The following is a 22728-nucleotide window of genomic DNA, read 5'->3' as shown; positions in this document are numbered from 1 at the left end:
AAAATTGAAATCGCATCATATGAGCCCTTTAATAGGTAGCCAGTGCAGAGACTGTAAAATTGGTGTAATGTTAATCATTTTTTCTTGACCTGGTAAGGACTCTAGCCGCTGCATTTTGGACTACCTGTAGCTTGTTTATTGAAGATGCACGACAACCACCTAGCAGTGCATTACAATAGTCTAGTCTAGAGGTCATGAATGCATGAACTAGCTAACGATATGACTTTATATGTTACAATATGATTTTATATCTCACAATTTGAAACTTTACATCTCAAAATATGATTTCACAATATGACTCCATATCTTAAAATTACAACTTTATATTTCACAATATGACTTTATATCTCACAACTATGCCTTTAAATTTTGCAATATAACTTCATATCTCAAATTTATAACATCACATCTCACAATTATAACTTCATAATTCACAATGAAATTGTATACACAATTAATAGTATTTATAAGAATATAGATACAGCATTTATTACAATTATGACTATATCTCGCAATGCAGTTTTATATTTAACAGTTTGACTGCATTTATCACAATTATGACTTTATATCTCACATTCGTGACTTCATATTTCATAACTCCCACTTAATTTCTCCCAGCTGTGGAATTGTGACTTCATATCCCAAAAATGTGTCTTGATCCAGGGTCACTGGAATTAAATTCTCAAGAACATTTCACAGACCTAGAAATAGATGGATGGAAACTTAGCAAGCCCTTAGTGTGCACAGCTAAAATTTGGACAGAATTTGTTTGTGACAGTTCACCCCACAGGGCCGGTTTGCTACTTTATACAGTAATCGCTATCCTTAGGGCTCCATGCTGGTCCCCACTAGCACAGAGGGAGTTAGCAGCTGCCGCTTTTGCCAGCTTTACACCTTGCTCAGAGAGTTAGCGTCTACTGCGATCACCACCTTTGTGTTTTGTCCACTGAGTTAGCCGCTGTTGCCAGGTCCATGGCCAGCACAGGGAATTAGCCACCACGGCCATTGCCAGTTCGGAAGAGGAGCTTAGGGACTTAGCCCCTGCCACGTTTGCCACCGTTGCCAGGCCTGCTGTTTCTCGAGGGACTGGCGGCTGCTTCTAATCGAAAGGATATTGTTGTTGTTGTCCATCAACTTCAGAGGATGAAGCCAGCTAGGTGGATCTCAGAGGACAAGACTGACATGCACCAGTGCACACATCTCCAGTCCCAGTGGTAGGGATATGGCTTCTTGTTTATCTCCTGTCCTGCTGGGGCTCTCAGCTAGCATTGTCATGGAAACGGGGCCCTGGTGGGTGAGGGGGTTTGGTTGAGCTGCGGGGGTGTGCCTGAAGCCTCGCTGCCCACTTACCTAACCAAGTGTCTCACACACACACCAGTAATGGTAGGTGTACTCATAGAATGCCTCATACTGTCTATACTTAATGTCATAGTGTCTCAGTAGGCAGTAAGCCTGTTTCCAGATATAAAGAGCTCTTACGTTTTGAACCAATGTCACCTCACCTCACCTCACCCAGGCACTATAGATTCAAGATCAATACTGACTCTTGGTGTGAAGCCTGAATCTGTCTCTCTCTCCCTAACACACACACACATCCTCTCTGTTCGCTCTGTGAGAAAAGTGAGGTTCAATCCTACTACAGCCTGTATGTTTTCCTTCCACTCTAGCAGTAAATTGGGCTTGATTGAGCAGGTAATTGAATACTGCTTTAAGTCTCCAGTAGAAAGACTTTACACGTGCAGAAGTGTGTTTCCCTTAATCAAATTACTCTCTCTCGCTTCATCTCGAAGCAGACTTGAGGTGTTTCCCTTCCATGATGCATCGTAAAAAGCCTCTTCCTATCATTTACATTACAGTTAATATAACTCTGTGTTAATCAATGGATTAGTAGTTAAATTAGCTAGCTTCTGGACTCACGCTGTCTGTGTTATACAGTCGGAAATTAATGAGACAGTTGAATAAACGTGGGATGATGTTTGTAAGTCTCTAAACGGGTGGCCAATTTGCAGTGCTAATTGTCATCGGAAAAGCAAAAGTAGTAATGCAAACAGTGCCAAAATAGGCATAGTGGGGTAAGTCTGTGATGCATATTTGTCCGCATGTGTAATCTTTAAATATTTTCAGAATGTTTTGTCTGAACACATTGTGCTTTTTAGTTATGAAAGCCACATTTGGCGGTTAGAGAAGGAATGGAAACCAGACATTTTTTAACTGCAGCCACATGTGTCACAGGCGTTGATTTTTATTAAAAGAGATTCAGCACTTTTCTTGCTATACATAGAGTCATATTAAAACTTTTTTCATCCATTTTCATTAATTTACATTTATTCATTTGGCAGATGCTTTTATCCAAAGTGATTTACATGTCATTCAAGGTATACATTAAATCAGTGAAAGCATTTTCTGTCAATCAAACTCATGGACTTCACGTTGCACTACTAGATTAAAATATGAAAATTATAAAAATATTAGATATTTATTATTATTATATTATCCAAAAAAGAGGCAATAATCAACCATTTTAATATTAAATATGAAGTGAAATATATATATATATATATATATAGCATTTGGGGTGGGGTGGTGAAGATACATCTACTGTAATTGACATGAAAGAAGAACGCTGGTGCCAAATGACGTTTATTTCCCATGCACTGTTTTCCATAATATGTTTTTGTGCATGTGTCTCCCCTCCTGCATGCATTTAAATGTGCTTGCCTTCTAGCATTTGTATTTGTAAGCGATCCTCCCTTATCGCATTATTGATGCAGCCTGTTGTTGTTGCGTGCCACAGAGATCTGGCTTTATCATGTCCGAAGCTTGACTGTTTGACCAGCCCACTGCCAAAATACAAACAGACGCCAGCAAGCGTACACTTCTCACGGAAGGTCCTTGTGACCGCTGGGGCCAGAATCAATTTCCCGTGTAAGACTGAGAATGTGCTCCAACGCTACACCCTCAGTTTTCCTGCTTTTCTGTTTCTCATCTTTCAGTCGACATGAAGACCTATGAATTCTCTCTAGCAGGGATATTACTCCTGCCCTGGCTCATCGCAGATAATAATGAACCAATGCCAGCTTTTTTTTTTTTTTTGTGACTATGGTTCCTTTCTTTTTTTTTACCTCAAAAAGGGACGAGTGAGACAAACAATATCTGTTTACATACTAGTGTTGGGAAGTAATTAATTAAATTACTAATTATTTTGACTATATTCCTCAGTATTCTGACATAGTTTTCTTTTCTGTGTTCGTTTTTCCAACAACTCATTCTGGTGAATTGGTTCATTATGAACGTTCATATTAATGAACAGATTCAAAAAATGATTTGCTGATTTGAGACTGTGTGCTGCATTTTAGATCTTATTTTTATAGCAAAAGACTTATGAAATGTTGCTGTCGTGCTTTTGACTCACTGTTGTAAATAATGGTGTTTAATGAAGATGAGTTTATTCATTAAGCTTTAACAGAAAGGCTAATTGATCATTAATTTAAAAACCTTCATTGTTTTTGTCTGAGGTTTAATTATGTAGAGTTATTTAAAAATATATATTTATCCAGTGTAGTTAGCTGCTTCTTTTTAGTAGTTGAAGAGCAAATACTTTTATCAAAAGTGCAGCTTAACTTTAGTGTCACTTTAAATAATCAGTAACTTGTAGTTTTAAAAAAACCAACAGTTTCAAAATATTTCCTGTTTTCTGTATTTGACTCAAACAAGTTCTTACAAGTTCTGTTGACAAAAGGAGAGAGAGAATGAGAGAGGTGAAGAATAAAGAGTGATTGCTAACTGAGACAGGAAATAATAAGAGAAAGACAAAAGAATAACAATATAAACAGGATGTGAAGTAATGAAATCAAGAGGAAGACAAAAAAAAATCTATCTGATGGAGAAATTATGACAGAAGTGGAGAGAGGAGGAGGAGAAATGAGTTCCGTCCTGACTTGTTATTCAATCTAGCTACAGCACCAAACTCAACTTCATAATGTTTTCGCCCAATTTTCTATTGACTGACTTACACTGTGAATAGTGCAGTTACAATTACGTAATATTTCTCAGTGTCAAAGTCAGTAGTCTGATGGTTTTTTTAGTGGTTGCTAGCTAAATTAAATTTTTAGTTTTATCTTCAGGTCAAACTGGGCTTAGTTTTACCCCTTCTATTAGGTTAAGCACTTAGCTGCATATTAACTGGGTTCAAATTACTCATAATCCACTAGTTCGGCAGGTTCAATAGTAAAAATCCCTTTCATGTTAAATCATAGACACTCTGTTGCGAGCTCAGGGAAAGGGAAGGCTCGTAGGGTCAGCGCTTATCTGGAGCTAGTGTTTAGTAATTCATTGAGAGGTTGATAATAAGGGGGAGGAACACATTGATTAAGCTTTGATTTAATGTTGATTTACAGTTTGTATTGGAGTGGCAGAATTATTAGCCTATTCAGCTTGACTTTGTGCTGTTTTCCTCTTTTTCCTCTTTCTGCATTGATTAGTGCTTGTGTTGGTGTGTGTAAGGTAACTGTAAAACAGGGAACTGCACGTTAAGAGCAAGCATCGCTATAATGAAAGGAATCAGTTTGCACTTTCAGATAAGAAGACAGTGTATCTGGCAGATGAAACCAGTTTAAACTTGGCATTAACAGCTAGTGAATGTTAAACACTGAAGGAAAAAACACATATCATCTGAGATAAGCACACTTAAAAAAATGCACCGCTCGGTGCACAGCTACTGATGAGATATTTCAGACTAGATGAACAGATATATGGGATTTTAATTAACATAACATACTGCTTAATTTTCAGCTACTCTTGGGATATTTTAGACTGGATGGACGGACGGACAGAATGGATGGGTCGAAATTTGAATTGAAATGTAAATTAGTTTCATATTGTCATTTTACTGTGCATGAAACTGAGATTAAAACATTCAAAATGCATTGCTTAGTTTTTAGCTAGAGAAGACACTGAATGGATGAATGGATTAGTCTGAATAAATGGATGGGAAGGACAGACAGACGGATGAATGGACTGATAGATGGACAGCCATTTCAATAGGTTCATATGATGTTGTAATGGAGACAATGTTATTTATTTTTCACAATGCATGAAACTGAGATTAGCATGCTTAGAAAAGTACCACTCACTTTTCGCTAATAATTAGAAATATATCTGATTGAAAGGATGAATCAGTAGTTTTGTATTGTGCATAAAACAGATAAACAAGCTCAAATGCATTTTCAATTAGTTCAGAAACATATATTGCATAGATGGATGGATGTGTGTCCAAATCCTCATGAGATTTTTTTTTTTTTTACAATGTGTGAAACTGAAGGACCAAGAGAGGAATGGACTGATAGGTGGGTGTATGACAGTACACATTGGACCAACTGTCTGTCAAAGTGTGTGGAGTTGTGAGTGATGGTTTTGTGTGTGTGTGTGTGTGTGTGTGTGTGTGTGGTTGGTTAGGCTTGCTTCAGACTGGCTAGTGCTAGGATCTGATTTACGAGCATCCTGTTGTCTTGGGCCTCTGTGGAATTCGGCTCCTCATGTTTCAACCATGTTTTGACCAAATCTTAGATTGTCTGATTTGGTCTGATATCCTGCAGTGTGTGTGTGTGTGCGTGTGTGCGTGTGTGCGTGCGTGTGTGTGTGTGTGCGTGTGCGTGTGCGTGTGCATATGGCTATGTTTAGTTAATAACATTATTTTAATCACACTTTAATCTATGCATCTTAAAATGCACTCATGCACAAACTAGCAATAGCTATGAAAATCACATATCTGTGTATTTCTTTCCTTCCTGTTATCTTCATCTAGACTTTATGGTACTTTTGAACCAGTACTTCCTCTTTGCAATCCATCATAGCTCACCTCTTCACTCCCTCGTTCTCCTCTGTCTTGTATCAGCAATCCCAGTTTACATCTATAATGCATGCATGTGTGCTACTTTCACCTGCTGCAATGCACTATAGGATCGCAAGCCTCTTGAAAAGCCTCAGTAAGGTCGATCTCCATCAAAACAATCAGAACCTGGCTTCTCAGGTTAGGGATGGATTTGAGTTCTGTCCTTCCAGGTTCTTCTCTCATCTCCTTACTGAATGCTAAAGTCAATACCAAATGAAGGTGACAAATAGGTGAGGGACGCTGTCGGGGAGTTTGCAGCATAAGGTCTACCTGTGGAGGTCAGCATTGGCTTGTTGGTTTTTGAGCCATGTTGCGCTGATGGGATTAGGATGGACGTGACCCCGAAAGGTAATCCCAGCATGCAACAGTCAGGGAGAGTGGGATAGAGCTCATTAAATTACACTCGGCTGTACAAGCGGCTTATGCACACAGGAGCTTTTATTGAGCAACTGTGCCGGCTGAGCAGAAAAACTTCCTGGAATATCTCCCAGCACTTATTCCTTGAGATAGACACACACACTCCCACGCACACCCACGCTACACATCAAGGGTATTTTTCGCTAAGGTTTTAGCATTTCCTGAGGTAGGGTTGACTTGCAGGTTGAGGGGTTTTGTATGCCACTGACTTACAGTAGCAGAAGCAGCAGTGCAAAGTTTAACCAGATACACAGACAGGCTTACTGAGAGGTAACAGATTATAAATTGCTAAGTTAGATTTCATGTCCCAGTAATATGTGTGGGTGCTTTTGTACGTGTGTATGTGGGAGCTGCAATTTAGTGCCTGCTGTTTTCAGTGCATTAATTAGATGTTAAGTGAAAGAGATTATACTAACATATCATGAGGCTGAAGGCTTGCTCAGCCTTTCCTGAGACCTCAACCAATCAGAATCAAGCAAGGGTGATCCACACATCATTTTCCATACAATATCTCATTCAGTATTGTAATATTAAAAGAGCATGTTGTGCTCTGAATCTGCTGTTGGGCTTTGGCCTCTTTTACTTTTGACCAAACTAGTAAAGCTATTTTCTATGTGTTTGTCTAGCATTGCAACGGAATTTTGCAAAAGTAGCCTTAGAGAAAGTATGTTTATGTGTGTGTTTATGTGTGTGTGTGTGTGTGTGTCCCATCCCCTCTGTCTCAGCTCTGTAGCTTAGGGCAAGTTAAGGGCTGAGAGAGAAAGGTTGAGACAGAATCTTAAGAAGTGGGATATTTGATTCTGATGTAAGACCATCTATGGCTATTGATTTCTGTTTCTTTCCTCAGGATGAGTGCTGTTTTTTAAGCCATTACCTTGGGCGATTTAGCTCACTGTGTCCCTTCTTCTGAATGTTGTATGCTTTTTTTTGTGGAAGTGTTTGTTAATGTGTGTGTGTGTGTGTGTGTGTGTGAGAGAGAGAGAGAAAGAGATGGAGATGGAGAAGGAGAGTGTCTGGTGTGGTCTTACTCTGCCTAGGGATTGTGAAATATGTATTTATAGTTAAATATTTTAGGATGCTAATGTGAACACACACTTAAACAGTAACATGCAAAAAAATGCATAGCCTTAATTGAATAATATGCTTGATTTACCGTGTCACTTTAAACGGTGAAGATCCGGTTCTTCCTAACAGTATATTTAAGCTTACGATTAGCTCATTGTCAAACACTGTGGGCTACAGTCTAATGCTCATTTTAAATGAACATCTATTACAGCCATTTGTGCCATACTTACATGGTTACCTGCAAGTTTGTCATATATATTTAATATTTTGATTTTTTTATTATTATTATTATTGTATTATTATTCTTTTTAAGCACGAAGCTCCATGCCTGAATCTAACTGTTAGTAGAAAACATACAAATTACATTATCTGAATTAGCCAGCAATTCATCAAAGCGTAAAATAGTTATGAACTTCCGTGAGAATTTATTGGATGCAGCATGTTTTCACTTGCTAGCATTTAGCTAAAGCATAGCAGATATTGTTGAAGCAGGAGTGTGCATTGTTTGACACTGTCTGTACACAAGACAGGTGTAAAATCACAAGCACAACATGAGAAAATCTCTTTAGTTTAAATGCCTACATTAATTTATTACTGTACGTTCAAACGTCTTTGTTCAAAGTTAAGCCAGAACAGGTTTAGCCTTTGGAAATAGGGTGTATGTCTTGGCACACCTTTGTGGATTTAGGAAAGAAGTAAACAGGCTACAATATAAACAAACAGATTAAAGATCATCTACGTGCCCCCAGCTACTGGCAACATGTAAGAGTGCTTTCATGTGACTACAACTCTTTCAGGGAGTCTGTCTCACTAAACCAGTCAGTCTGGCTGGATGAAGTCACAGATACGGAACAATGTTTTGAAGGTTGATTGCACCTGTGGCAAGTCGCAGTCGTTCTTCTTTATTGAAGAGAAACATATGGAGAAAAAGGCATGACGGTGCGATGGCCGCCTATCAAATCCACTTAGAGAATGAGCGGATAAGGGGACTTACTGGGCTCATCTTTTGTTTGCCCGCTCCTGTGTGTCTGGATCATGCTGCGAGTGCTGCATAATCCCATCAAAGGCAGAGCATAGCCACCCCTGTATCTACCAGAAGGACCACTGATTATTGAACGGAAGATTAGGATTACGCAGGCAACAGATTGAGACCGATTGAAAGACTCTAACCCCTTTCAAATGAATAAATAAGTAATCATATAGATGAATAAGAATGAGTAAATAAAAAGGTGCATCGAAGCGTGAAAGTGGAAGCGACGCGTTTAGAGACCTGATAAAATTTGTGAATTGTATAGAATGATTCATTTCTGGCTTTCGTTCGAAATGCAAGGCTTGGTTTCCACCAGAGTTTTAGACCATCTGATCTGAGTCTAGCTGCTCAGATTCATGGGGCTAAGTCCTGGTAGCATGCAGGGGAGCTTAGAGTCTGACCCGGGCCTAAATCCTGAGGTCGGACTGAGAGAGATAAGGAGAGCTGGTTTAAGTGCGTATGGTTGTTTATTTCTGTATAACTATATTCATTTTCCCTTTCTCATGGCATTCATGTACGTCCTTCTGCCTTGTTTGACGTCATGAGACCCTCATGCATTTTTTATTTTGCTCAGCAAGCAAGTATGTTTACATTTTCATACAAGACCAGCACATCATGCCCCAGAGACATTCCCTCTCGAGCGCAGCATGTCAAACAGTCACTCGTGTTGTCATTCAAAGCTGTCACTGAAGGCCATATGAGAGGTCACACTGGAAGGCTTCATACTTCGCCATTACAGCACTGTGGCTGCATGATACAGACAGGTCAGAATGGGCAAGAGCCCTGCAGTTTCTCCCGTCCTCTCCAACATCACAATGAGACAGAAAATCTAGAACTTTAGACAATGTCAAACTTGCTGTAAAAAAAATGTATCTTACAACATTTTAATGAACATTTAACTTTCACAACCTGTTAACACTGGGAGCGAGTGGTGCAACGTGATGCAACACAAATACCCAGATGTCTCTCATTAGAAACAATGCCCGTCTGCTCTGCAGATATATGATGACACCGTGTTAGTCTCTGACCACCTCTTCATTCTCACTGAATTTTCTGGTGGTCTTTCTTCTCTGCTCTCCTTCCTTTTTTGCTATTCTGTCACCTCTGGCTGGTGGCAGAAATAGTTGTGGTCTTACATACATCGTTCTGTTTTCTTGGTGCTAATTGGGCCGCTGAGACTAGAATACTGAGTAAAAACGGTGTAAAATCTCACATTTGCTATGAAGTCATTCATGTTTGCTGTCTCCAGACAGATGAATGAATTCACCACTTCCTGTCTATTTCTGCGGCAACTGAAGCTACTGTGTCTGTGTTCACACTTCACATATAACTGGATGTCTTCGTCAGCATCGAGCCCACGTGACAGGTAGTTTCAAATTCAGACAAAACCGTAACCTCAGACCATCTCAGAGAGATTAAGATGTGACTTTGTCTTATACAGTATTTCAGGTGCACTGAGTATTTTTTTTTCCCATTTCCTTTGTTTTTAGACCTTTTTCGACCTACAGAGAAGAGAAAAAATGTATAATATTGTTAAAATGTAGCGTGCCTACTGCACCGTTATTTGTTGGGTATGTACAAGTAAGCTGCGCAAATGCTGCACAATTAGGCTCTATTTAATATATCACAATGACTCACAAGTTCAATATGTGTGCTAAATCTGTGCAGATTTGGCTTAAATGAACTTGACCAAGAAATTAATGAGTGAACATAATTTATGTGTATGTCAACGATTTAGTAATGTATTTTCTGGGTTGATTTTCATTATGTCCTTGAATCACCAAACTTCATTCATCCATGCCAGAAGGTGTCAGTATATACCAAGTTTACTGAAACAGATAAGAGCTGACTGAGTGCACCTTTAATACTAAAAGTGTACAAGAATGTGTTACTATAAACAAGAGAAAAATACTGAGGTCTACAGTCCACAGGGAGGCGATATGAACTCCCCCTTAACTTCTTTTTAACCGGTCCCAGGACTGAACCCCCATCCATCTGTGAGGCATTGTGTTGGCTGCTTCTCAGTGGTCAGTAGGGGCCATGCTGGGTGGCGTCTGGCTACCTACAGTATTTCCCACTGGCACACCGGGCCCGTCTCGCACGATTCTCTTTCTCTCCCTCTGCTCCTATATTTCCCTCTCTCTCTTGTGCATAGGAGTTGAAGTTCACAGTTGAATCCAGCATAATGTATTGGACGCTGACCTGCTAAATAGCCAGAGACCTTCTCTCTTTTAGAGGTCAGAAAAAAAGATACATTCTTTCTTTTCATCTCCATTTGTTTTCCCAGAGAATGATTACACGCCCCTGACCCAATACAAATCTGCAGTTATAATAGGCTTTTTTTGCAAAACAAAGATAACGCTTCAGAGAAACAAAGTGGTTACCACACACAAAGGATGAGTGAGTAACATTTATACGCAAGCATACAGCAGATTTAAAAACAGAGGGGTGTCTCTATCATCTGATTCCCTCTTTTTCCCGCTTTATACACACACGAGCACACACTTGGAGGAACAGTGGGGTCTGATCTTGCTCAGGGCACAGGGAGTCGTGCTCACTCTGTGGAAAGGAGCCAGTGATTGTAGAGAGGTCCCATAGTGCTCGGAGGCTGCACAGTGAATGCGCGCATGTGTATATAGCCACACTAACACTCCTTAGGGGGAGGAAATACACATCACGGGTCAGCTGCTGTCACTAGAGCACATCCACTCATCTGGAGGAATAGAGAAAACCTGAGATGGGAGAGAGATACTTTTACTGTTACCAGTTAAATTTCGAGTTACTCACATTTTCCAGCATAAGGCCTTGAGTAAAATCCTTGTAGTATACATGGTTACTGCATTTACTCGTACAAAAAAAAAAAAGCTGAATATATGGATTCTATACGATCCTATACACTAACAACCCCATCACACATCATTTAACCAAGTAACTAGCTCAAACTGTAGGAAATGAAATAAATAAATAGATCAAAGCTCTCAAGATCTAAATGAGGTCTAACCAGGTGTGTAGTCTGTATCTGACAGCAGTCTTCACTGTAAATATTTGTTGCAATGAGAAGCAACAGAATGCACAGTTGTTAATGAAGCATGTCAGTTTAATGACCAATGCCAGTTCATGTGAAAAACATGGATTTTATCTTCGTCAACAAGCAATTAGCTGCCTCTCTCTCTCACTTTTCTCTCGTCTCTGGTGATCAAAGACTGTTTTTAAAGACTGTGATCTGACGAGAAGAAAAAAGTCTCAGGAAGGAAACTTAGCATCCACTCCGCAGATTTGTGTGATCACCAAAACCTCGGCCTTGTGAATGTTTTATTGATTGTTCTTTTTTTTCTTTTTTTTCTGGGTTGATTTGTTTTAAACTAGTTTAAAAGTATATTTTGTATTTTTACAGAAGCCAGAAATGACAGTTGACAGTTCTTCAGAGAGCTACTACAAATAATTCTAGATATACAGTCAGCCAGTCATAATTACTGTACTAACTGTAAAATATATTCTAAATATATACGTTCAGATTCAGTTTAAAATACCGATTAATGCATACTGACGCCACATTGTATAATAATGCAATAGGTTGCTGCATTACTTGGCAATCTTAAAACCATTTTGTGGTAAAACAGTTTTCACTTGGAAGTTGCTAGTAAATTTGTGTGTGAAAAAAAAGTGTGTGTGTGTGTGTGTGTGTGTGTGTGTGTGTGTGTGTGTGTGTGTGTGTGTGTGTGACCCTGGACCACAAAAAATACATTGTATGGGTCAAAATGATTGAATTTTCTTTTATGCCAAAAAGCATTAGGTCATTAACTAAAGATCATGTTCCATGAAGATATTTTGTAAATGTCCTACCGTAAATATATCAAAACTTCTCTTTGGGTTTGAATGAAAAGATGTTTGTGAAAAAAAAGTGTGTGTGTGTGTGTGTGTGTGTGTGTGTGTGTGTGTGTGTGTGTGTGTGTGTGTGTGTGTGACCCTGGACCACAAAAAATACATTGTATGGGTCAAAATGATTGAATTTTCTTTTATGCCAAAAAGCATTAGGTCATTAACTAAAGATCATGTTCCATGAAGATATTTTGTAAATGTCCTACCGTAAATATATCAAAACTTAATTTTTGATTAGTAATATGCTTTGCGAAGAACTTCATTTGGACAACTTTAAAGGCGATTTTCTCAATATTTAGATTTTTTTGCACCCTCAGATTCCAGATTTTCAAATAGTTGTATTTCGGCCAAATATCGTCATTATCTGAATATAAAAACTTGCCATTGATATATGTTTTATACATCAATGGAAAGTTTGTTTTTCTAAAAATTTCGAATTTTCAATTTCGAAAAATGGACCCTTATGACTGGTTTTGTGGTCCAGGGTCACACACACACACACACACACACACACACACACACACACACACATATATATATATATATATATATATATATATATATATAATATTTTACTACACAACACTGCAATTAGGCATTTAAAATCAAGTTTTTCAGAAAGAAGTGTAAAAAAGTTTTGACATTTGGCTCAACATAAAGCTTAAAGAACCCCTTTCCGATAAATGTTTAATCCGTAGGAATGAAAAACAGAGGATGGCATAAGGATGAGAAGGAGTTAGACATAAAACATGAGAGATGAAGAGGCCCAGTGCTAGCTAAGAGGATTAATAGTCATACGTTGGCATGGAGACGAAGTTGGCCACACGATTAGACAACCTTGCTTTTATTTTATCAGCCACTTCTTTACAGAGTCTGATGAGTGAGCTGTTGTCTGAGAAAATCCAAGGCAGGAAGTGCAGAAGGAATGAAAAAGGAACGCATGAAACACTCCAGCGGTCTGAGAAGTCTAAGAAGTCAGACACGTCTCTTTCAGATCCGGTGCTTCGACAGTTACAGAATCTTTCCCCCTCCCTTCACCGAGTCATTGTCAGTGCCGCCTGGATCTCTAAACAGTCACTCACAGTACTTTTGTCTCTGGGCTTGATAGATCCTCTGACATCATGGCGGTTACAGCTGAGCGCTCATGGATGAACTATCCGTGCTCCATCTCAACCAGCCCCCACACATACACGAACAGTACACACACAACTTTATGATGCTATTGAGAAAATATGCACTGGGGTTTAGAGTGATTTTATTTTACCTTGAAAGGTTAATAGTCATATTAATGCAGGATGAGTTGAATAATCAGACTTCTGTGCTTGTTATGTTCAGCTGAAGAGAAAAGGCCTCACTATATGACTTATGAATGTCATTGTTTTTTTTTAATCCTGATTTATTTTGACTGTACTTTAATGCACATTTCTGAGCAAAGCTTTAGCTGTGGATTCCAATATTGCTGTCATCCAATTTAAAAAGACAATTAAACAAACGTATCACTGATATGTACCTTATTTACCCTGAAATGGTACATTACTATTTCAAAAGTACATATTTATATACTCAAAGTGTATATATTAGTAACTTTGAGGGAACTGCCTCAGTGACAGTGACAGTTTTGTACTTTTTTTTTCTGAGAGTGTATGATCATTTCCTTTCCTCACTTTGATGTAATGTATAATAAAATATTACTATTATTTTATATATTTCTTTTAAATATTTAAGTCTTTTTGCGGATTACATCATTACACCAGTAGGTGGTGGCAAAGGGCTGTCTTTACGAGTGAGTCACTGATTCTTTCATTCAACCAGTTCTTTCAAAAACACTGATTCGTTCCAACCAAACGCCACTGCTGTGTTGCATACATTATGCTGCAGCTATTTGGAGATATTTCCATTATTTTCAAATATTTCGAGCAGAAACAGAAAAAGTAACTGACAATGTTACTCAATCTTAACGTCTTTTAACTGTTGTACAAAAGCCATAATACATAATAATGCTGCCTCACTTGATAACTTTCTTTCAGAATTGTGAGAAATAAAGTCCAATTTGGGTTATAAACTTGCATTTCCGAGAAAGAAAAAAAACAACAATTGTGAGATGTTAACTAAAAATTGAGAGTTTCTATCTCACAATAGAAACTCTCAATTGCAAGAAATAACTTTAGAATTGTGAAATAAGAAGTCGCATTTACTTATTATTATTATTATTATTATTTATTTATGTTTAATACCGTGGCAGAAATGGGTTTTCATACAAAGCCGTGGCGTAGTGTTTGTAATTATCCATATTTAATCCCATATAAAGCAGTACATGAAATCACAGATTTCCTCTGATACTTGTAGTTTAAATTACTTTTTTTTAAAACTGATCTCATCCAAATACTGCTTCTGACTGGCGGTCGTCATGACAGCTGCTGTGCCCTGTGAGATGCCAAGGGTGCATCCCCTTTCCTAGGCACCCTCACTGGGTTCTGGCAGGCAAGTCCATATACACACATATTAGCTTTGACACACACATACTGTCTCCCACTGGTAGAAGGTACCCTCACTACATTTAAATGTGCCACGCTGGGCCAGTGGCATGCACACGTGTGTAACGTGCATCCACGCTGTCTTCTCACTGTGTGCAGATAATAACAAATAGTGCTCATGCAGTCGACCCTCAAACCTCCCCCGCACTATCTGTAACATGTCTCTCGCAGAGCCGTATGTTTCACAGTATGGAAAAATTTTACTAAAGTGCCATACGCCTGGACAAAAGAAGGACCTTGACTGTCTCTCAGCTTCTTTATGAAGTTCAGAGTTTCTGAAATCTTTGCCGAGCCAAGTGGCTACTGACTGTCTGAGGCATCGCAAGGACACTAAAGCAAATCCTGGTGCCGACTCCAGTCATAAAGCAAACAAATAGAGTCGTGCTGCTGTCAAACCGAACATTTCTCAGACAGTAGATTGTCTATAGACTCAAATCAGTTCAACGTCGTCTCATAAAATCTGTTGCCATGACACTTCCGCAGCCATAAATCACAGTTAGTCATTCAGCTGTTGATACGAAATGGAGGATATGGAGATGTTGTGAGGCCCGCACTTTGTTTGCACCTAGTTAGAAAGAGACGGTTTTATTTACAGCCGTCTGATGAGCGGCTTGGTTATGATTGTTAGATGACATGAATAATGGCTTTGAGAAAGTAGACAAATGGAGGAAGAGATAAATAAAGACATCAACAAACAATGAGGCATCAGTGATAGTATGATTACATTTGCCGGGCAGACGCCAGTGCAACATTTATTTTCCTGAAAGACAGATAGCAGGAGGGAGAATGAAAGGCGACCCGTATCCGAAATTGTCATTATTACAATTTTTGACAGACAGCTTAGTTTTTTTAACTCGGGCAGAGTTATTGGTTTGCTGGGTAGGCAACAAAAAAGCTAAATATATAAAAATATGGGGAGAATTTATCCCCTTTATTTGCTTTGCTTTATTCTGCAGCATGCTTATTTGAAAGCCTGGAAATAAGCAAATGACGCTGCAATCTCTCTTCACTCCCTCTGAGTCTCAATGTATTCCCTAGCTCTCTCTTTTCACGCTGTTTGGTGTGGGATTAGAGCTCTTGAGCTATGTTTAAATGGTGTTTATGCAAATAATCACTAGCCTCAGCACAATTATTTAAAGTGCTAACAACAGAGAAATGCATCTCGCTCGGGCTGACAGCAGTCACACTCCCACTTACTGTGGCCATCTGCCTGTGGCGGAACACACTTTTTACTCTCTTTTGCTGTTAAAGGTTGCTCAATATATTTTTTTGGAGAAGTGCTGTGTTGATTATCCCCATGAGTCGTCATTGTTAATAATCAGAATGAGGGTGGAGGCCTCAAATCTTCCCTGATTTTGTTATTTTGAAGAGTTGCTAATTTAAATTTGAGGGTTTTTTTATTTTACCATATTATTTATTAGGATGTGTAATTTATTAAACCAGCTGGCTGGGGTGTGCAGGGATCACTGTAAGCAGATGGTTAACTGTTGTTTATATCACCGTATTACTTTCAATAATAGATAATAGACAAATAGACGGTAATGTTGTCCAATTGAGCAAAATCGTCCTCTTTTTTGTTGTTTTTGGGAAATGGCTGGAAAGCACACTGGAATAATTCTAATAAGCTGAGGACAAGATTAATACCAATGTGTGCAATGTTGCCAGGGTCTAAATTTAACATCTGCCAAGTGCAAGAAAAAAAGGCTTTGGCAAGTAAGTAAAACATACAATGCAGTTGGATGGTAACATCGTTAAGAACTGCAATTTAACATAGTTAACACTGAATAGAATAGAAGATATAATCTGATCCTTATTAATGGAACTGGTGTGAACAGTTTGTATGTTTTAGATTTGTTTTAAAATCATCTACAAAAGAAAACATCTGTCACAATTCAAACATTTTTTTTTCTTTGTTATCTTAGAAGAAAATGTATCATCAGAAATTCACAATGACAATATGAGAACACAATGAGTCTTATATAATAATAATAATAATAATAATAGTTGTTGTTATTTATTTATTTATTAGTAATGTTGATTGCACTAGACACATTTTTATGCTGTGATTGTTGTGCTTTTGACATTTGACTCCAATATGAATAATTACTGACCATACTTGTTACTTTTGAAAGTGAAGTGACATGTGGCCAAGTATGGTGACCCATACTCTGAATTAGTGCTCTGCATTTATCCCATCCAAAGTGCACACACACAGCAGTGAACACACACACACCGTGAACACACACCCGGAGCAGTGGGCAGCCATTTTTTGTTGCGGCGCCCGGGGAGCAGTTGGGGGTTCGGTGCCTTGCTCAAGGGCACCTCAGTCGTGGTATTGAAGGTGGGAGAGAGCGCTGCACATTCACTCCCCCCACCTACAATCCCTGCCAGTACGAGACTCAAACCTGCAACCTTTGGGTTACGATTCCGACTCTCTAACCATTAGGCCACGACTTCCCACGGTACTGTAAATATATTGCCAATATTATTATCACAGTTTCCACAAAAAAAATAAAAAAAATAAATAGCAGCACAACTGTTTTCAACATTGATAATAATAAGAAAAGTTTCAGCGCCAAATCAGTATATGAGAATGATTTCTGAAGGATCATGTGACACAGAAGACTGGAGTAATGGCTGCTGAAATTCAGTTTTACCATCACAGGAACAAGTTACCTGTGATTTACTTGTAATTAAATTTTAAAATACTCAAATAGAAAACAGTTATTTTACATTGTAATAATATTTCACAATGTTACTGATGTATTGCGTTTTTGTTCAAATAAATGCAGCCATGGTGAGCAACTTCTTGTGGCATTGTATATGGTAGTGTACCTTTTTTTTTTTTCCTCTTCCTGTCTTTTTTTCTGTTGTTTATTTTAACACTTTGTTTTGTACCTGTCTACTAAAAGTTGCTAATCGTAGTCAGGCAGACTTAAGTAACATTTCTGAAGACTGGAATGTAAACCCTGTGCACATGACTCCAGGGTGACTCCATCTTTAGTATCAAACCTTATTTTAGCAGTGAAAATCACTGGATTGTGAGGGGTGGAAGGGCTCCCGTGGCAAGAACAAAAACGGTACATCACGTCAGGAGGTAACCTCTGACGCAGGTGCTCATGGGAAGGTGCTAAACGAGTGCAGTGGCAGGCTGTGAGCCTCATTAGGCCCAGATGCTGCCCGACACACTCACGTGCCTGCATACACACACTTAGACAGATGTCGAGGTGGCAGAGGTGAGGACCAGGATTAGGGAAGGGCTCTTGTCTCAGTGATTTAGATCTGAGAAAACAGCTTGAGCAAGGCCACTAAAAGCCCTTTTGGGTGCACCTGAAGCCATAAACCACTGACTGTGTGTATATATGTGCATGTGCACCCGTAAAAACATCTTGACTCCTTTATAGTAGAAGTATGATCATGTTCACGATATAATTTATTGTATTCATATTCTTTTGTTGTTGTTGTTTTTGTTATTGTGCAGAAACGTCTTGTTTATTTACTAGTGTGTCAGTAGGAGATATCAGTTTACATGTCCAAACATTCATTATGCCATTAATTGTAATAATCCAGTGAAATGTTTGTTTGCACAAGGAGTCTGACAACAGCCAGTGCTCCACACAGAGATCTGATCTCATCGTCATCATCATCCAGTCTGTCTGGAATGACATGAAGAAACAGAACAAACTTAGACTAAATCCAGATGAACTGTGGCAACATCTCCAAGATGCTTCAAGAAACCTACCTGCAAAGCTACAGTACTGTTAAAAGTTGTAGGCACTTGTGCAAAAATACTGTAAAATGACAATGCTGTCAAAAATAATGGCATAAATAGATTTTCTTTATCAAGGAACTTCTATTAACTCAATTAAATCAACATTTGGTGTGACCATCCTTTGCGTTTAAAGCAGCTTTTGCCCTGGGTGCACTTGCGCATAGTTTTTCAGGAAGCTTTGCAGGGAGGTCTCTTGAAGCATCTTGGAGACAATGCCACGGTTCTTCTGGATTTAGTCTGTCTCAGTTTGTTCTGTTTCTTCATGTCATTATGTCTGGATGATGATGAGATCAGATCTCTGTGTGGAGAACTGGCTGTTGTCAGACTCCTTGTGCAAACAAAAATCTCACTGGATTAATACAGAGTTCTGGCATGAAATTCTAGATGGTGCAGTCTGATAGGTCTAACTCAGTCTGACCTAATGACATCATTATCACATGGCACAGCTGATTGGTACTCTTCTGTATCGGTAGCCAATGAGCTCACTGCTCAACATTCAAATATATGACTAGTGCTTGCCATAGCAGTTGCAGCTTGCTTCAGAAACCCTCCACCTTCCCCAGCTCCACCTGTATAGATCTGCTATGAGGTGATTCATGTATGCTATATGGGGGTTATTTAATGTATGTTTTATTTGCAGCAGCAATATTTCTTACATGCTCACAGCAGCATGTTGTGGATGTATTGGCAGTAGCAAGTATCGGTACTTGCTCTGCCGCAGCAGCAACAGCAGCGTAGCAGATCTATTCCGCCAAGACCAAATACATTAACATTGTCATGTACATTACCATGCCAATCCCTCCAAGAGTTGTCATGACAGAATTACAATTAATGGCAAAATGAATGTTTGGACCCCTACTGACACACTTTCTTTATTGTTGAGCCCTGTGCTGGAAGGATAGTGACAATGAAAATTGTCATCATTTATTTAACCTCAAGTTGTTCAAAACCTGTAGGAGTGTGTTGAGGAGAGAGAAAAAAGTGGATATTGGAAACCAAATAGTTGACAGTAGCCATTAACTTCCATAGTATGGAGAAAAAAAAATACTATGGAGGTCAAGTGTTTGATACCAACATTCTTCAAAATATATTCTTTTGTGATCAACAAAAGAAATAAATTCATACAGGTTTGGACCAACATGAGGGTGAGTACATTTTTGGGTGAAGTGTCTCTTTAAGATAAGTTTAAATGTTTCTAAATAAATCTCACAAAATCAATGAAAAAGACTTTGCTTTACGTAACTTGCACACCTTACACCTGCGCATCAAAAACGATGGGTCAGCAGCAGGTAGCCCTGAATACAAAGCCAGTGTGTTGCCTTTAATGCAGTGATAAAATGTCTGTGTCTGTATTAGTGACATGCGGGATTCGTAAGGCACACACTGGTCTCTGGACAGATTGCAGCAGCTGGTGTTTGTGTCAGCAGGGTACAGTGAAGCAGTGGCTGAAACTGCTACTGTGCAGTGCCTCATTGCCTACTGATGAGATGAAATGTCAGTTGCATTTCTCCTGCTGATCTGCACCCGGTAGGCAAGCTGTGCCTACTGCGTGAGGAGTCTGTGTCCTAACATTGTGCGAGACCTCTGGATCAGTCATTGGCTGTAAAAGCAGCGTGGGCCAGCAGGAACTGTAGTGGGAAAATATCTTAGATGCTCTTGCTATATTTCGTGCAGAAAACGAGTCCATTTCAATGTTGTCTCTTAGCAATGAGTAATGCGGATTGTGTGGAAACTTTCTAGGGACTTTTTACTTTTTTAGTTTTATGTTTTTCCTGGACATATTCATTATATATATTGTAACAGAGAGAGAAAAAAAACGGGGAAAAAAACGAGAGCATGGCCATCTGTGCAGCGCTGTTGTACAAGTGTGGACTAAGGGGGGCAGGTTTGTTCAAATCAGTCTCCGAATGAACTTTGCGAAGACAACATACCCTCTAAAAAAAGTTTTGTACATGCTCTGTGTGACATGAATGGCTTGAATTTACAGTTGCAATTTAAAACTGTTCATAACAGCACAATAAATGTAATAATTGACTGTTAAAATGCCAGAAAAAAAACTATAAAGGAGCAGAAGTCCACATTTTAAATGGATAGAGCAGGTTTTTGGTCTTGCCCCCTTGCTCTTCTCACCACCTTTTGTTGTTTACACATATTCGTCCAAAGATATGTTTTAATTGCACTATTAATATTTATATATTCTTTTTTTATAAATATTTTGCATGGAATGTATTGCGTTCCATTACGTGAGTAGTAAGTCGTATCTATCCTCTTGTAGGTGCTGTAACGGGCGTTGACCAAGAGAAGGGGGCCGGCCAAAAAAGACTGCCTTAAACATTCTTCTTTTTCCAAAATGTTTTTCTTTTTGCTCTGCGGGAGAACTTGCCTCTTGTCACAGATTGCCATAACACATATCTCTTCATCTCTGAAATATATATAACTACCTTTTTTTCACACATAAACAATGAGAAAAACCAAATGGACAAAGTCGGAAAGGAAAAGCAGACTGAAAATGGGCATCTGTCCTCTGATGTTTGTCACCCCCACCCTGACGTTTTTTCCTCCATAGCTTTTTTGGGAGCGGATATCTCTCATCTAAGGACACTGCAAGGAATTTGGACTAATGGATTTGTGATATCTCCATTTTTGCCTCTCTTCCGCTGTGCAGTTCTTCCCTTTGCTATGAACTCTTTTGTATGGACTTGCCCTCCTCCTTTCTTCTCCTGTTCCCTTTGAACCCCGTTGGAGTCTTACTATCATTGCAATCACCCGGGGTTTGGTAGGTATGTCTTTCCTCTGTCCTTCTCTCTCCTTTTCAATATCCTCTCCTCTCTTTTCTCCTCTCTGTCTCCTTTTCTCTGCCACAGTCAGACCCATTCACATTTTTTTGAAAAATCACCTAAGAGGACTTAATAGCTCTTCTATAATGCACTCTGACCTCTTATCAAATAAAGCAACAGTATTTTTCTCCCATAACTCGCAGTCTTTCTCATCTCGCTCCATAAAAAAAAACGAGGGGATGTTTTATGAGAAAGGGAAAAGACTGCTTTCCAGTTGAATCAAATGAAGACTTTGCACTTCGCTTCATTTTCCCCACTCTTTCTCATTCTTGTCTCCCCTCCAAAAGACCCTAAGTTAAAAGAAGCGAGAGCAAATAATTATTAGATGAGAACATTATCTCCGTTTTGGCTTCTTCAGACGTGTGCATTCACAAACCCAAATGGAGCTTACTGCCATAAAGTGTCAGCCAATTGTGTTTGTTAATTAGATTGGGTGACTGTAACTCCATTCCAGTCTCTTTTTCTCTTTCTTTCTCTCTCTATCTCTCGCTCTGAAGGCAATGACGTCTTCACCTCACACCAATGACTGTGCCACAATATAACACAGACACCAAATACACGTTTGCCTTTGAACTGAGAACACGTATTGATGTGAATAATGTAGATATTGGCATTCCCAAGTGTCTACTTGGGGAACATATGTAAATATGTAACTAGCTTTGAATGATATTAATCAAATATATATAAATATATGGTACACCTGACAGTACGTCCGTAATGTGAAAACTTATTTTATGATCAGATATGGGATTTTACTTCTCTGTGTGTCTGAGACAATTATTACAAAAGCAGTAGATGGGGAAGCTAGATTAATGCCATGAGTCATTTACTTACATTAAGCCAGTAATAGAGATTCTGTCGGCTCTGCAGACAGTCTAGCAGAAAGTGATGTTCTTGTGAATGTACTTTGTATTCAGCCATTTTTAGTACAATAAATGGACTTATCAACATCCGCTTGCTGTGTCTGTAGTTTTACTGGCAGTTGAGCTGCTGAAATGCATGAGGCTAGCTGTTTTTGGATTGACGTTTGAGTTCTTGTACATATATATATATATATAATGTAAGAGCATCTAATGTCATCACAGTACTTTTTTTTTTTAAACAAGTTCTCAAATGTCAATCCAAAATTTGTTTCCTGGTATACAGTAATATAAAAAATTAATGAATAGCATTGTGTTATAAACAAAATGGCCAAACTATTATTATTTGTATATATGTCTTAAATATTTTATATATATGTGTGTGTGTGTGTGTGTGTGTGTATATATATATATATATATATATATGTGTGTGTGTGTGTGTGT

The 22728-nt window shown here is 38.7% G+C and overlaps 1 protein-coding gene across 2 annotated transcripts in view; it reads left to right on the top strand.

Annotated features, from left to right (window-relative positions):
* The window catches only part of LOC107593598 (protocadherin-1-like), a 168375-nt gene that overhangs the window by 116354 nt on the left and 29293 nt on the right, over positions 1 to 22728 (top strand). Inside the window, exon 5 of one of the 2 annotated variants that reach the window (XM_016283377.1) lies at positions 20863 to 22076. The exons of the other annotated variant lie outside the window; for it this stretch is intronic. Within the exon in view, the coding sequence (XP_016138863.1) occupies positions 20863 to 20918 (56 nt within the window). The 3' untranslated portion in view covers positions 20919 to 22076. Of the gene's footprint in view, positions 1 to 20862; positions 22077 to 22728 lie in introns of those variants that run through there. 2 annotated transcript variants of the gene reach the window in all.

Source organism: Sinocyclocheilus grahami, unplaced genomic scaffold (genome assembly GCF_001515645.1).
Source record: "Sinocyclocheilus grahami isolate Dianchi unplaced genomic scaffold, SAMN03320097.WGS_v1.1 scaffold174.1, whole genome shotgun sequence".
NCBI lineage: Eukaryota > Metazoa > Chordata > Actinopteri > Cypriniformes > Cyprinidae > Sinocyclocheilus > Sinocyclocheilus grahami.
Note: the sequence above shows the minus strand (reverse complement) of the source record. Positions and strands in the feature narration are given on the sequence as shown.